This window comes from Osmerus mordax, chromosome 15 (genome assembly GCF_038355195.1).
Source record: "Osmerus mordax isolate fOsmMor3 chromosome 15, fOsmMor3.pri, whole genome shotgun sequence".
Classification (NCBI taxonomy): domain Eukaryota; kingdom Metazoa; phylum Chordata; class Actinopteri; order Osmeriformes; family Osmeridae; genus Osmerus; species Osmerus mordax.
In genome coordinates, this window is record NC_090064.1 from 11,006,951 (window position 1) to 11,021,893 (window position 14,943).

Consider the following 14,943-nt stretch of genomic DNA (forward strand, 5'->3'; position numbering starts at 1 on the left):
CGCAACAATTCTGAGACGGAAACCATTCAGGAGAACAATTGTTTTTATATTAGTTCGTCTTATCAGAAACGTATCTAATTGATTGAAAACTTATTAATACCGGCGCAAGACTTCCAATTTTTGGTGTTGACAATTTGGTTGTTATGTTACGCGGTCACTGTTATTGCAGGCTAGTATGTGGACACTCGGTGTTTATAATTTTGCTATAATTCTAATGCATATAGGAGAGACAAAATCATTATAGTACAATGAGGATTTTTACAACACTTTTGAAAATCAGCAACCCAAAAATAGAATATTATTCTAGGTTTTCTCCGTCACCACTCTCAATCAAGCAATTTTTGGAATTTGGTAAGTAGCCTTGACTGATCTGTCATCTTCCTCTCAGTCAGTGCCCTCTTCTTCACTGACGTAAAGAGTAGATTGTTGGGACTGTCTATGCATGCTTTTAATATCACGATTCTTTCGTGCGGAATCATGGCAGTGACACAATAATATTACAGCGTCAGACAATGTGCATGTAGTCTGGGTTTGTTCACAGGCAATATCAATAATTTTACATTCTACTTAGTAGGCATAGCCTACACTTGAATTGCCTCATGGTATGTTGATGTGGGAGATTTGATGCAACTTGACACTGGTCACGTCCTAGAGCACCATGTCAACAGCTTAATCCCGTCCCGTCTAAAGCTAAGTAAGGACATACAGTGGTCTGCCAATAATAGTAGGCGCCCCAATTATTAATAATAAAATATTCAGTCATGACTTGTACAGGATGATCTTAGCCAGCTGTAACTTATTAACTTTTAACAGCGCCAGACATGCAGACAGAATGTAGGCTACTCACTGGCTAGTGTGCCTGTACACTTCTTGGTTCAACCAGTCTCCTGTTAAACAGTTGGATGCCTATTTGGTTTTAGGCTTTCACAATGGGTAACCATTCTCATTTTGCTTGAGACTTCTGACACAGCAAGGTGTTTGTATCTGTGTGTGTGTGTGTGTGTGTGTTTGTTTGGACTGGGCTGTCTAGACTCTAGAGTAAGTAGGCAGCCTTCAATGTTGTTGTTGTGGACATACAATTGATGTGCATGGGCAAAGATAAGGATGAGAAGACTAAACTCTCATATCATTCTCTCTCTCTCGCTCTCTCGCTCTCTCTTGCTCTCGCTCACACACTCACTGACACATTTTGCCTCCCAATCATGGATTAGGATAAGTCAACAGAATGATCTGGTAGAGATGATATCTCTGCAGACAGTAAGAGTCGCCATCTCTCTATCCCAGGAAGGGACAATGCCTGTGAGAAGACATCCTACATGTTCCTGCGTAAGGAGCTGCCGGTGCGACTGGCCAACACCATGAGGGAAGTCAACCTCCTGCCTGACAACCTGCTCAGCCAGCCCTCAGTCAAACTGGTGCAGAAATGGTGAGGCACGCACTGTACACACACCATACACACACAGCCCTGATGCAGTACACGCACCATACACACAGTACCCAACTAAACTCACACGTCAGACACATGGAACTGGATACATATGTATGTTTCCCTTTGGCACTTACCTTGGTTGTTCACAATGTGTGCTTCATGTTTTGGCTACTCACAATGTTTTTTGGCTATCTTGTTGTTATGATCAGTGACCTATGCACTTTGTAAAGCTCTCTCTTGGAAGTCGCTTTGGATAAAAGCGTCTGCTAAATGAATAAATGTAAATGTAAAATGTTTATACAGAGATTCCTTTAGAGATGAGACCACTCACCCATGGCATTACTGACAATGTTACTAACTGTGTAAATGTCCGTGCGTGTATGTGCACACGCGTGTGTCGGGGTTTCCTCAGGTACATGCAGAGCTTTGTGGAGCTGTTGGGGTATGAGAACAGAAAACCAGAGGACCCTCATGCCCTGAATGAGTAAGTAAAAATGGCTCAACTTTAAACTATTCATTCCCAATCAGTGACCTTTATTCCGCTTGATAGTGTCTCCAAGGGTGCTGTAATGCTGTGTGTAGGTATACCTCTGTAGCCTTGAGTTAATCCCGTGCGGTAAATACAGCAGTCTTGCTGACTGGATAGGTAGAGGGGAGAGTAAACCATAACAAAGTGATGAAAAGCTCTGACTGAGGAAGTTAGATACTAGGTCAGATATGAACCCCAGCTTATCACTGTGGATTTTACTGAGAGTGTGATTCCACAGACAGATGTGAAAACCACTTTTATGGACAGGCTCTCGAATGAAACAACTGACAGTGATTGGTCAGCATGAACTGGCAAAGAGGTGTTTGATTGACCCATGTGTAAGCAAGTTGAATTGGTTAAACTCACTCAGTTGAAATAGCCCATCCATGTTTTATCGAATGGCTAGCTTTTTGCAAGGGTTTATGAAAGGAGGTTGTTGCACGTGTGAGTCATTGGACTCTAGTTTGATCTTTGGAGTTGGCAAAGTGAGGAAGCGCCGCCGACAGAAATGTGACACGTGATCCACTCTCTCTGCGTTCCCAGTTTCCTGGAGCTGCTGATTGAGATCCGTAACCGTCACAACGATGTGGTTCCCACCATGGCGCAGGGCGTGGTGGAGTACAAAGACAAGTTTGGATTTGACCCCTTCATCAGCAGCAGCATCCAGTACTTCCTGGATCGCTTCTACACCAACCGCATCTCCTTCCGCATGCTCATCAACCAGCACAGTGAGACACACACACACACACACTGGGGATAGGGATTTCACAACACACACGTACACACTCTCTCACAGACACAAACATACTCTGTCCTACTTGTCAAATATCAATGTCTAGACTCACATATCACTTTAACCTTTTTTGCAAATGGTGATGTGTTTCCTGTTCCTGTCCTCCCTTAGCTCTTCTGTTTGGCAACGACACAAACCCTGCTCACCCCAAACACATCGGCAGTATTGACCCCACCTGCAATGTGGCTGAGGTCGTAAAAGGTGAGCACCAATCCAGAGCTGTGTCTCAAACGATTTACAGGAAGTATCCAGGATGTGACATCATACAATAACTCACCAGAGATGTTTCAAGAAAGGGAGATATTCCAATTCTGTCAGAGCAGGTATATAATGTGTGCAGGCACTGACAGGAAGTTGAATAGCTACCATCATAGAAGCAATGTCACATTCTGGAATCTACCTTTAAGATATGACATTGTGTTTCTAAAATGCCATTACAACGCATGTATTACTCTAGATGTTACTTCCTTATGAAATAAATGTAACTTCCTTTGGGACATGACCTCACTTCCTCCTCCAGATGCCTATGAAACAGCAAAGATGTTGTGTGAGCAGTACTACCTCGATGCTCCTCAACTCAAGATAGAGGAGTTTCACAGTAAGAATTCTTACATGTTTTATAAGTTCTCAGTTTTCTGTCTCTGTTCCCTGTCTCTTACACATTCTTAAACTCACTTCATCCATCCATTCAGCCATTGGAGGAGAATGTGGTCTCCAGGCCGCACCGAGAAGTGAACTAGTTTCACTTTTGTTTTGTGGGTTTTTTTCTATTAAAAGCTTCTTTACTGAGAAGGTCAGATTAAGTCCTGCTGAGATTGCAATGGGCAGAATGTTTGTCATTAACTTCAAAGGGAAAGCGAAAGACTTGTCTGTGTGTATGTGTTACAGTACATTTGTTTGGTGTGTTTGGGTGTGCTCGTGTGTGCGCACGTAAGTGCCCGTGTGAATGCGTATGCATGCACGTGGGTGTACAGTGTGTGCTCCTGAATCTGAACTCCCTCTCCCTCCTCCTAGTGAAGCATCCAGGCCAGCCCATCCAGGCGGTCTATGTCCCTTCTCACCTGTTCCACATGCTGTTTGAGCTCTTTAAGGTGAGCACTGCTCCCTCCGTCTCTCCGAGGACATAAACTGGTAGTACTGGAGATGGAATTCAAATGTGTGTGTGTGTGTGTGTGGGCGAGCAGAATTCCATGCGGGCCACAGTTGAGCTTCATGAGAACAGCAAGGAAGGTTTACCTCCAGTGAAGGCCAAAGTCACTCTGGGCAAAGAGGACCTCTCCATAAAGGTAATCTGTGTCACACATGAACACACTCGCACACAGGCAGACCTTTTCAATTGTCATTATGCTTTCTAAAACGCTTTCTATCTCTCCCTCTCTCTTCTCCTCGATCTTTATTTCTCTCCCCTCCCTCTCTTTTTCTCTCTGTGGGTCTCTCACTTTCTCTCTCTCTCTTAGATCAGTGATAGAGGAGGGGGTGTTCCTCTCAGGAAGATTGACCGCCTGTTTAACTACATGTACTCTACAGCCCCCACGCCCAGCTTTGAGCCCTCCAGCGCTGTTCCAATGGTATGCACACACACTGACACACTGTATACAATGAACTTTGTCTAACTCTTTTTGCTTGACATCTCCCTATTGAACTACACGATACCCTGGACTCTCTCTCCTCCTCCCAGGCTGGTTTTGGCTACGGTCTGCCCATCTCCAGGCTCTATGCTCGCTACTTCCAGGGCGACCTGAAGCTGTACTCCATGGAGGGGGTGGGGACGGATGCTGTTATTTACTTGAAGGTAGGAGGAGCCATTATTACATGTCCAATCCAGGTAGCCTATTGCAGAGCTGAAGGGCCCCGGGTGGGCAGTCTTTGGTTCAATCAAATCAACCCCCCTAAAACGAATGAGTCCCTTTGAGAATGAGGCTTTTGATGAATCAGTGTTGGAAATGTTGCGTTGTCTACTTCCTCTTTCAGTTCCCCTTGCCAATGTGGGGTCAAATCTGGGTTTTCATTTCATTGTCACCCCCACCGCTCCCCTCAGGCCCTGTCCAGCGAGTCCTTCGAGCGCCTGCCCGTTTTCAACAAGTCAGCGTGGCGACACTACCAGACCAGCCCCGAGGCCGACGACTGGAGCAACCCAAGCAGAGAGCCACGCGACACTAGCAAGTCCAACTACAAGGCCAAAAGATAACTCTTGCCTTCCACCTCCACCAGTATGGAACCCATCGCTCCCTCTCCCCTCCCTCCAGTAGGATCAGTATGGCCTCTACACAGGCCTTGTTCAGAGCTGTCTTAGGGAAACTATCAGTCTAGTTTTGGTCGTCGGCATCCATGTCAGCATCATGCGATGGCTATGCCTGCCAAGAGCTTTCACTGTTTTGTTTTTTCTTTTACTGTTTTGTCTGTTTTCTAAATGGATCCCCCCTAAGGACACCTCCGACTAACCCCGATTGGATGGTTTCTCTGGTCAGCTGAGTTCTTCTCAGATCTATTTTAATTATGGATAGTTTGTCTTCCTTTGGACGGTTTGAATTTAGTCTCAAGACATTATTGCTTGGTTTGCACCTCCCTTTCTCTCTCTCCCCCTTCCTCCTAGCTTCACTGACCACTGCCATCTAGCGTCTGTTTTTCACAGATCCATGTTTCTGCTGGAGGTAACTGCCTTCTGCGGTTCCGTCTTGAATAATAGGACCCCTGTTTTTGCCCCTGCGACAGCCCGAGACAGAAGGAGACAGAGAAGGAGACAGAGGGCTTGTGTTTCACATGAAAAGGAGTGTTCACTTCCCTCCTTTGGTCATTTCTGTGATCGGGTAAAAAAAGGAAAACAAAAAAGGCCCACTGGGCCGCTGTCATGGTAACAGCACCTGCCTGTGTTGCTGAAGTAACTGAAGCTTTGGTAAAGGGAGAGAGAACATACTTAGTCATGTGTAAAAACCATGGGAACAAAGCAGATACACAGATTATGCATTCAGACTTTGTTAAATTTTTATTTATAATTCAGAAAGATGAGAAAAAGTAATATATTTATTTTGCTATGTTTAAATATGAAGCCTTCGATAGATTATACATATTAAAAGGGAGATGGTTAGGATTGAATTTTATATGTGTAAATGTGATATGTGGTGATTTGAGAAGAAAGGTTGGACTCTGTAGTAGACCACATTATCCTCTTTTCCTGTCAGCAATACTACTGACCTTTTGCGGTACACTACCGCTACAACACCTACGCAACAGGCACAAACCCTGCGTAGCTCCGCCCACTATAGTGATGTTCACTGAAGGACCAAAGGGTTGTTGTCAAGTGGCTGTACCATTTCAGCCTTGTCTTTCCTGTAACTTCTAGATCACCCCAGCATTAAAACGTGTATAATTACCCCTTCTCGCTGATGCTCTACAAACCTTTGTAGACAATGGATATACTGGGAATGCAGTAATCAAGTTAGTTGGGTAGGGCTAACAACATGACGTGTCTGTCAGCCATGCGTATCTCCATCAAAACCTTTAAGCAATATATACATACATATATATATATACCTTGCATACAGGACCGTTGACCTTCGCTAATACAGATAATGCTCACAGCACAGGGCCTGTGTCTACTAGCAGCAGTTATACCCATTTTCTCTGTCATCTGAGCATTTAATACGTTTGAGGTTCAGTTCAAGAGCTCTTGTTTTGCTGTTAAAGGGTTTGAGCGAATGTTAATTTAACAGGGTTTCTTTTGAATACTTTTTAGGTGAATCATTTAATAATTTCTTTTCTCAGCCTTTTAATGTTCTGGGTCTGTCTGATGTTCATGTTGGGGCGTCTTCCAGGACCCCTCTCTGCTGTGCTCACGTCAGATGCAGACCAGACTGTGCGCACACTCCTCTGAATTCTCCTTGGGATGAGAAGGGATTCTTTTTCTGTGTTTCTTGTTGTGATTGCCTAGTTGATTGACCACTTAGATATGGGTCGGACAGAAGTCCTTCACTTTCATCTAGACTCCCACCTATCCTTGTCTCCTACCTCCTACCATGTTTATTGGAGACTGAGACAAATAATAAATAGGAAATATATAGGAGAAACTAAAATGCGTTCTATGTCTCTCTTGATCGCCATCTAATCTGTGTCAGCAGTGCCAAGCCTTCACAGCTTGTCAGCAATCAGTATACTTACTTCAGTAGGGCCCTGCACAGCTCCCCTACTGTGATAAAAATGTTATTTTAGCATTGATGTCTGTAGTTGGGTTGAACTGTGTTGTTGAAACTAGCAAGGGTCTGAGGGCTCTGTTTCAGGACCAGTTCAGTTTCTTTTATACGATTCCTACACTCCTCCCTTTGTTGACAGCAACCATATTCAGTCATTTGAGGTCAGTTATGACCTCAAAGAAGGATGCAAGGATGCACTCAAAGGGTTGGAACTGTGCCCAAGTGTCTAGAGAATCGGAGGATTCCAATCGTCTACAGAGAGTTAGAGGCTTTTGTTAGTTTTTTTTTTGTTTACCTCTACAGTATTGATTGGTTAGTGTATTGGATATACTGTATTATCTATGAGCCCTCATGTACTCCTATTGTATCTGCTGTTAGGACATGTCTGGGAGTCAGTCGGCTGAGCGGTGAGGGAATCGGGCTAGTAATCCGAAGGTTGCCGGTTCGATTCCTGGTCATTCCCTTGGGCAAGGCACTTCACCTTACTTGCCTCAGGGGAATGTCCCTGTACTTACTGTAAGTCGCTCTGGATTTGAGCGTCTGCTAAATGACTAAATGTAAATTAAATGTCTGACCACTTTGTATGCATGAGCTCCTCCTGGTACAGAGAGAAGGTCATGCAAAGGTATGCAACATCATGTTACCGCTAACCAGACAGTCATTCGAATACAATACATGTTGCACTCTCTTACAGTAATGATTAACAGGATCAGTCTGTTCAGCATGGCAGAAATCGTAGAATGTGTGCCATCATATATCAAATCCTACAATAAAGAGAACTCCCAACAAACAAACCGTCTGTGTGCGAGTGCGAGTGCTCAAAAGGTTTCAAAGATACAGAACAATTACAAGGTTGTTCCTTCCTTAATTATACATGTTCTATTTATTTACATATCAAGCCATTTTGAATTACCCATTAGAAAATCAGACAAAAACACACAAAAAAAAAACTACACATTTCAAGATTTGTTTACATACAGTGCAGGCTACATGTAGTGCATACACGACAGTGCTGCTTCTACGGTCTGTAGGACCAGGAGCTTAGAGGAAAGAGGTGGTTCATTCTGGCTCAATGTGGATCACTGGTGTGGATCAGCTGTGGCCGAGTGAGAGATCTACTATGTTAGTGCAGAACTGGTCAGACAATGCTGCAAGGGCTTGATTGTGTTTTTCTGACAAGTGGGGGACTGCAATAACATGTCTGCTACTCTAGGGGGCAGTGTTTTACATTTGCAAAAATGTATCATAGCCTGATCTTTTTGATAGAAAGTGACTATAAGTCAGTCCCTTTAAGGATTGTTCTGTAACTGCTTACATAAGACATCACTAGTCACACCAACTGTATAGTAGAGAAAAATAACAAATTGCATAAACACAAACTATCTTAAACCTAGCATTACACGTTTTGCACCATCGCTCCTCTAAAAGAGGTGACTTGGACAGTAAGAAGAGAAGAAAAAGCAAAAGATAAAAAGCCGAAAGGAAAGAGGACCACAAACGGTGAGGTGACGTTATTGACAGGCTTCATGACAGTCCCGTCAGCCCTGAACAATCACAAGCTGACCAGTCACTCACTTCCCATCATCCACCTCACACCTCTGTCTGCTCCGTTGTCACGGCAACGGAGTCTGTGATGGCTTCTTTGTGTTATTATTGTTTTGCCTGCAACACAAAACTACACTTCCCATGATGACCCTCTCTACCTTTTGTATACTTCCTGGAAGATACAGTTTGATCCAGTCAATGCTGCCGGTGTGTGTGTGAGAAAGGGAACGTGGTGTGGGTGTGGCATGTGTGTGTTTGAGTTTGTGTGTGTTAAAGTGTACTTTTTTTCTTGCAAGAGCACTTTTCAAGTAGTGTGTATGGCTGTGAGAGGTTGTGTGTGCGTGTGGGTGCGCGTGTTTCAAAGTCCGGGGCCCTACTTCTCATCCTCGTCCCCCTCGCTCATGCTACTGAAGGAGGCGGACGCTCCTTTGGGAGATGCGGGGGGAGAGGGTCGGGCGTGGTGCCAGCGGGAGGGGGGAGATGGGGAGCGCGACGGGGACAGCTCCCGGGGAGGGCTGTTGGTCGGGGACCCGCGGGGGGAGAGGGCGTAGGAGATCATCCGTCCACTGCGCTCCTGGAACACCTGTTTCTTTAGAGTCAAGAAGTTAGAGAGAGGGGAAGAGGGGGCAGAGAAAGAGGGGGTGGGGGGAGAGTGATAGGGGGGGAGGGGGCAGAGAAAAGGGGGGGGAGGGCAGAGGGAGAGGGGGGTGTGAAAGGGGGGAGGGCAGAGAGAGGGTAGGGGGGGGAGGGCAGAGGGAGAGGGGGAATAGGTGGCAGAGAACGAGGGGGGGAAGGCAGGGGGAGCAGAAAGGAAGAGGGGAGAGACAAAGAGAAAGAGACAGAGGCAATGAGAAAATACCAGAATCCAAGAAGAAGAGCTGGAGTAACCGGAAGCACGTGTATCACGTACATTCCATGCACGGTGCGCTTTTGGGGCGGGGTCCTACAATCGCTGGAGGCAGCCATGACGACTTACCCAGGTTCCATCGGGGCCGAACAGTTCCAGGAAGTTACCGATGAACTCCCGGGACTTCTCCTCCCACTTCTGGATGAGGTCGTGGCTCTTCTCCTCCACGCGGTAAACAAAGTGTTTACTCTTCTCCTCCACCGTGCGCACCTTCTCCTTCATGCGGTCCACCTGGTTCTGAAGACGGTACTTCTTCTCCTGGCGGGGGGGGGGGGGGGGGGGGGGGCGGAAACATTGGGAGAACAATGAAAGAACGTTGTGGGGACAGAACCCGGAACGTTTCAACAACGTTGCTTGGGGGGCACATTTCGGTGGAAAGCATTTGATTGTGGGAGGGATTTGTTTTGAGGGTTACTGGGAGCACGAGTTACGTTGATGTAGCTGACGTTGAGCTCTTTGGCGGTGTAGCCCCGCTGCAGGTTACGCCTGGCGTAGACGTCGTAGTCCCGGACGATACGAGTGATTAGGTCAGAGGTCGAGATGCCCTCTGTTCGCTGGGTGGGTACAAACATGCCTGTGGCACACACACACACACACCACAAACACACAGAATACACAGACAAATGCACAGGTTTTAGTTGAAAGGAAAACACACCTGAGCTACTGGTGTGAGACATGGTTAATGACAGTATGCCACACGGAGGTCATGTAAACAAACATGCATAACATCCATGCACACAAACACACACACACACACTCACCTGCCTCCTTGATGTGTTTGTAGACGTCCTCACTTCCTGCTGAGGAGTATGGGATATCGTCATGAGCCACAAAATCGATCTGAGAAGTAACCAGAGAACATGTATGACAGAACACACAGCACAGCACTAAATCCACACTTGCATGATAGGCAAGAAAACGCCAACGCAAAGGTCTACTGTGGTACAATGCTGTGAGAATGTACACAGACAAACATGCATGCAAAGTCAACTGTCTGTACTGTAATAGCTGGATGAAACAGCTTTACACATTTAGTGTGTGCATGTATGTACGCACACACTCTCAGGAACACACACACCGTCACAAACACACCTTGTGTTTCTCCAGGAAGTCTTGTGTGAGCGTCCAGGGCGCGTCTCTGACCACCTCGTCGACATAGCGACAGTGTCGGAGCGCCTCGTACCTCTCGTCCTCAGTCATCACAGTGAAGCCCTTGTACTTATGAGTCAGCTCGTCGCTGCACACTGTCACACACACGCACAATAAATACCATGTCACTGATGACTCCAAGTCTGTTCCGTGAGCATAGATACTGTGCGTGCAGGCGAGTGTGTGTGTTCATACCTCCCACTATCAGGTAGGTGTTGGGGAAGAGGTTCTTGGCCTGCATGAGAGCCCGGGCATGGCCGGAGTGGAACAGGTCAAAGATGCCGTCAGCATACACCCTGACGGGTCGGTCCACTACACACACACACACACACACACACAGCAGGGTGAAACGACCGGGAACGGCATGGTTTAGCGCTGAGCACCTACAATATTGTGATGTTTTTATCATGATCATTACTATCATCATGTGCAGTCATTTTGCTGTGAACGAGTTCAGAAACAGTTCAGAAACAGACCCCCCCCCCCCCCCCGAAATAAACAATCAAAACCAATCTCAAGTCCACATTGAAAGATAGGTACTGTATTCATCTTGAGGATGAATACAGTACCTATCTATGGAGCTGGTGATCGGTGGAGCAAGGAGAAGTGAGAGGAGGGGAGAGTCAGGAGGAGGAGTACCTGGAGTGCCTCTGCGGGCCTGGGCGATGGTGAGTCTCTCATGAGGGGCGCGGCAGTCACAGCTGGTCTCCCTGGCAAATATGGCAGGCTCAGTCAGAGTCTGAGAGGGAAGGACAAGGTCTGTTAGATGGAAAGCCTTGCACCAGCATCTTACAGGACTTACGTTATATTTCAAGATTTTTCATTTGGCACGGTGAACAAAAAATAACAGTATCTTAGTAACCACAGTGCAACAATATTATAACAGACAGTATAATTGCAGACGTGCATAGTACAGTGCAGCGACACCATGAAACACTTTTGTGGGTGTGGTCTCTCGCCAGACAGTGGAACAACAGGATCTCAAATACAACTTCTAGAAATATCACAAGAAGTCAAGTACTGCTGGGTGACCTCAGCTCATTCTGGTTCAAACATTCTCATGATCCTAAACACAATCCGGTATCAAACCAAAAGAAAACAACTGATAAAGAGAGGGATGGAGCAGAGAGAAGGTGACTAACATGACTGTATCCTGGGACTGACCAGTAAGGGCTATTAATTGATTAGAGCAGATGTTCTTTCCTTATCAGAACTATCGATCCTGTGACAGACAAAGCTGCTTTCGCTGTCATTGATCTGTGCGGGTGTGCTATTGCACTTGCATACACGCAAACAGGAACAGCTGCACAGGGTGTTTTCTTTATCAAGATGTGCATCTCTGCATGTGTGTGTGTGGTCCATGGTATTGATCTGGATCCATCAAGCCTCTCAGGACAACACAGAGGGAGGGGGAGGAGAGAGAGAGTGCAGAGGAAGAGGAGGCCAGCAGAATCTGACTTCCTGTCCTATTCCCACCAGTGACTTACCCCCTCACACACACACACACACACCTTGTATCAGTGCAGTGTTCTGTAACATACCCTGCTCCGTGACTCAAAGCTTCACAAGCCTGAGACAGACAGCCCGAAAAGAATCGGACTGGTATGACCTACTTGAACATGCAATGTCAGCACTTGAGCTGAATGGTTGCGTGGGAGGAGCAGGAGGTGGAGGAGGAAGAGGAGGAGGAGGACAAGACAAGTGGGAAGTTCTCGACTCCGGTCCACACCCAAACACGCTACTAGAAAGGACTCTGTTACAGAGACGCACTGAAGCACCATCTGTCAAGCAACAGGGACGTACTACAGAGACTCATTCACAGAAAAACAGATAGCGAAAGAGAGAAGGTTAGAATGGGAGGAGTAAGAGGAGAGATAGAAGAAATGGAAGTGCAGTAAGAGAGGGAGGAGAATGCATGTTATGCAGTGAAGGAGAAAAAAAACTAACACATGACAGATCCACTAAGAAAAGAACCCTTTGTAACCTAACTTGATGTGGTTGCTTTTCTGGAAAACAGGAGTGACATTCAGACGTATAGAGCAGGGATAGGACAGAGAAGACAGGGACAAAATGACAACAAACAGTCCGAGGGGTCTGCTGTACTGTCCCCTCCCCCAGAGCTAATATCTCCATGACAACAGATGGGGCGGAACTGTACAGTAAGGACATGGTGAGGTAACATTTCCCATGGTTCCCTGGGCAAGGTGATACTGGGGAGGAGCTGAGAGCCAACAAAGGGCAGACGGCAGCTTTAGGCTGAGCCAGGACGGCCTGACGGCCAATCAGGATGACCGCAGCGGGCTTGCTCAGTAAAGCCCTTACATTTTGGCCCAGGCAGTAAACATCTGGCATAAGCAGGATTATCAACAGAAAAAAAAGAGAAATACTCCAAGTATCAGCTGGAAAAAAGACAGCAAAGAAGCGGAGGAGGAGGAGGAGGAAGAGAAGAGAGACGAGAGAGAGGAAAATCAAAGATGGATGGAGATACAGGCATAAGGATGAAAGGCAGGGAATACATGTAACAGTCCGAGACATAGAGATGGAGGGAAAGAGAGGCACAGATAGATGGGCAGGAAAGGAGAAAGAGAGACACAGAATGGCTGACTGTAAAGAAGAGGGAGAGAGCAGCATTGAGGCCGGCATCGCCTTTTCTCAACCCTCCCTCAAATGTGTCTTTTGAGGGAGATCCGTAACAGGATGACATTCCCAAAGGGAGACGAGGCACCCCCCCCCCCCCCCCCATCCTTTGTACAAAAAAGACATAAATACACCCGAGCCCAAGGCAGTGTTTTCCCAGCACCTCAACCACCCCCTCTCTCCGCTAACAAACACTGTCCACTCAGCGCTCCAAGATCACACAGACAGGTTTATAAGAGCAAAGCAGATCTCTTTGTCCCACCATACACACTCCCACGCATACACCCCTGAGAAGAAACCCTGCTGTTGTTCCCCCAAAACAAACACACACATGATCACACACACACATGAACACATACACACACATGAACACACACACAACCTACCGTTCGCGGCTGAGGACAGGTATGCTCAAGCTCCTCCATTTTTCCCAGAGGCTCATGGGATACAGTGTTGGTCCCCCTGTCTGTGACTCAGCATCAGTGAGACGATGCCTCTCTCTCTCTTCCTCTCTCTCTCTAACGCTCTATAGCTCACTCTGTCTCTTTCTCCTCCCCCTTCAACTCCCCCTGTGCACCCGCCTCCACTCCCCTTAGCCTATCCCCCTTCACTCCACCCACCCTTCCTCCCCCTCCCTTTGGCAGTGTTCCCTCATTGAAAGACCAGCAGCCAAGCCCCTCGGAACTCTCGCCATGGCGACTACAAAGAGGAGAGAGCTCCAGAAAGGGAGGGTGATACTGGCCAATCAGAGCACAGCTTGTAGTGTTTTATTTACATAAGGGGCCAGGATTGGTTGAGCAGCCTATAGCACCATCAGTGATAAAGGAAAGTGAGCATCGCTAGATAGATGGGGAAAATGACTGAACATGCTTACTTTCCTGAAGGGTAGAAATGAATCACTTCAATTTGTATTTGTGTCTGCTTTCCCCTCTCCTTGTATATCAGAAGTTTACAGAATTATGGCTGACACTTATCCAGGCTTTTATCTGTGGTCATGGAGTTTGAGGATGCAAGCTCACTCATCTGATAGCATAGATACTGATGTGTGTTCACTAATGAAATGATCACTTTGTTAAGACTGGGGCCTCGGGATATGAATATCATGTGAACAACATTGTACTCTCTTTCTGCCTCTCTCTCCATAGGCTACTCCTTCTCTCGAACTCAAAGCATTATGCCTGGCTCACACGGATGTATTTATGTGTATAGCTAGGCCTATGTGCCTTTTTTCCAAATGAACTAAGTTTTTAAGGGTAGAACTCAAAGTTATGAACAACAACCTACGTGTCACTACTATAAAACAACCACTACTATGAAACAACCACAACAAAACGAATATCCTCCTCATATTGTCCAATAACAGTTTTTCATTTTATATAGCCTACTGCTGCAAGACTTACCGTATGCGGCCCTTTTCTGCGTTCAGACGCACCTGCGCAATTGCCCTTTGCTCTGTTGCATCGCTGTCCTACCATGGTAAGTGACTTTAGGTGTGGCTGGTGCAGGAGATGAGCCGGGAAACCCGACTCTATTCCCCCCGATCCCCGGTCCGTCCGTCCCACTGTCTCAGTTCTGCCCAATGTGCTAAGTGCAGCAGAGCAAGACAAGCGCGTCTGTTTAAAGCAACCGAGGGGCGAAAATGAACCGAGTGGGCACCGAGTTCACATTAAGTCAGTTTGTGGTTTGCATCCAAGTATGCTAAATGAACAACTGTGTGACCATAGGTCACAGACGATGGGGACACGGACTCATCGGATGATAAATCTG

At 46.6% G+C, this 14,943-nt stretch overlaps 2 protein-coding genes across 5 annotated transcripts; one reads left to right on the forward strand and one right to left on the reverse strand.

Annotated features, from left to right (window-relative positions):
• Positions 1-25: 25 nt before the first annotated feature.
• Positions 26-7,719, forward strand: pdk3a (pyruvate dehydrogenase kinase, isozyme 3a). Of its 2 annotated transcripts, XM_067251666.1 has the most exons (11): positions 26-351; positions 1,285-1,426; positions 1,842-1,913; positions 2,502-2,686; positions 2,863-2,952; positions 3,272-3,349; positions 3,766-3,842; positions 3,936-4,037; positions 4,209-4,319; positions 4,430-4,543; positions 4,790-7,719. In XM_067251666.1, the coding sequence occupies exons 1-11, from the start codon at positions 249-251 to the stop codon at positions 4,937-4,939; spliced, it is 1,224 nt and encodes a 407-aa protein (XP_067107767.1). In that variant the 5' UTR covers positions 26-248; the 3' UTR covers positions 4,940-7,719. The 2 variants fall into 2 exon arrangements, with proteins under 2 accessions (XP_067107767.1, XP_067107768.1); XM_067251667.1 differs by lacking the exon at positions 26-351 and having other exon boundaries at positions 1,259-1,426.
• An 83-nt stretch (positions 7,720-7,802) lies between these two features.
• Positions 7,803-14,720, reverse strand: pcyt1ba (phosphate cytidylyltransferase 1B, choline a). 3 transcript variants are annotated; one of them, XM_067251739.1, is made up of 8 exons: positions 14,577-14,720; positions 11,179-11,278; positions 10,735-10,851; positions 10,483-10,634; positions 10,152-10,230; positions 9,822-9,964; positions 9,460-9,648; positions 7,803-9,066 (listed from the first exon to the last, which is right to left on the reverse strand). In XM_067251739.1, exons 1-8 carry the CDS (start codon positions 14,649-14,651, stop codon positions 8,857-8,859), a joined length of 1,065 nt encoding a protein of 354 aa, XP_067107840.1. In that variant the 5' UTR covers positions 14,652-14,720; the 3' UTR covers positions 7,803-8,856. The 3 variants fall into 3 exon arrangements, with proteins under 3 accessions (XP_067107840.1, XP_067107839.1, XP_067107841.1); XM_067251738.1 differs by having other exon boundaries at positions 7,803-9,072; XM_067251740.1 differs by lacking the exon at positions 14,577-14,720 and adding an exon at positions 13,563-13,682 and having other exon boundaries at positions 7,803-9,072.
• Positions 14,721-14,943: the final 223 nt, after the last annotated feature.

Bases quoted from the DNA above. Each gene is read 5' to 3' on its own strand.
- pdk3a (XM_067251666.1), top strand. From the start codon at position 249: ATGAGGATTTTTACAACACTTTTGAAAATCAGCAACCCAAAAATAGAA. The intron at 1,427-1,841 runs GTGAGGCACGCA...GGGTTTCCTCAG, and splicing joins GTCAAACTGGTGCAGAAATG to GTACATGCAGAGCTTTGTGG. The intron at 4,544-4,789 runs GTAGGAGGAGCC...CGCTCCCCTCAG, and splicing joins ATGCTGTTATTTACTTGAAG to GCCCTGTCCAGCGAGTCCTT.
- pcyt1ba (XM_067251738.1), bottom strand. From the start codon at position 14,651: ATGGTAGGACAGCGATGCAACAGAGCAAAGGGCAATTGCGCAGGTGCG. The intron at 10,231-10,482 runs GTGTGTTTGTGA...GTTACTTCTCAG, and splicing joins ACTTCCTGGAGAAACACAAG to ATCGATTTTGTGGCTCATGA. The intron at 9,073-9,459 runs GTAAGTCGTCAT...TTGACTCTAAAG, and splicing joins TCGGCCCCGATGGAACCTGG to AAACAGGTGTTCCAGGAGCG.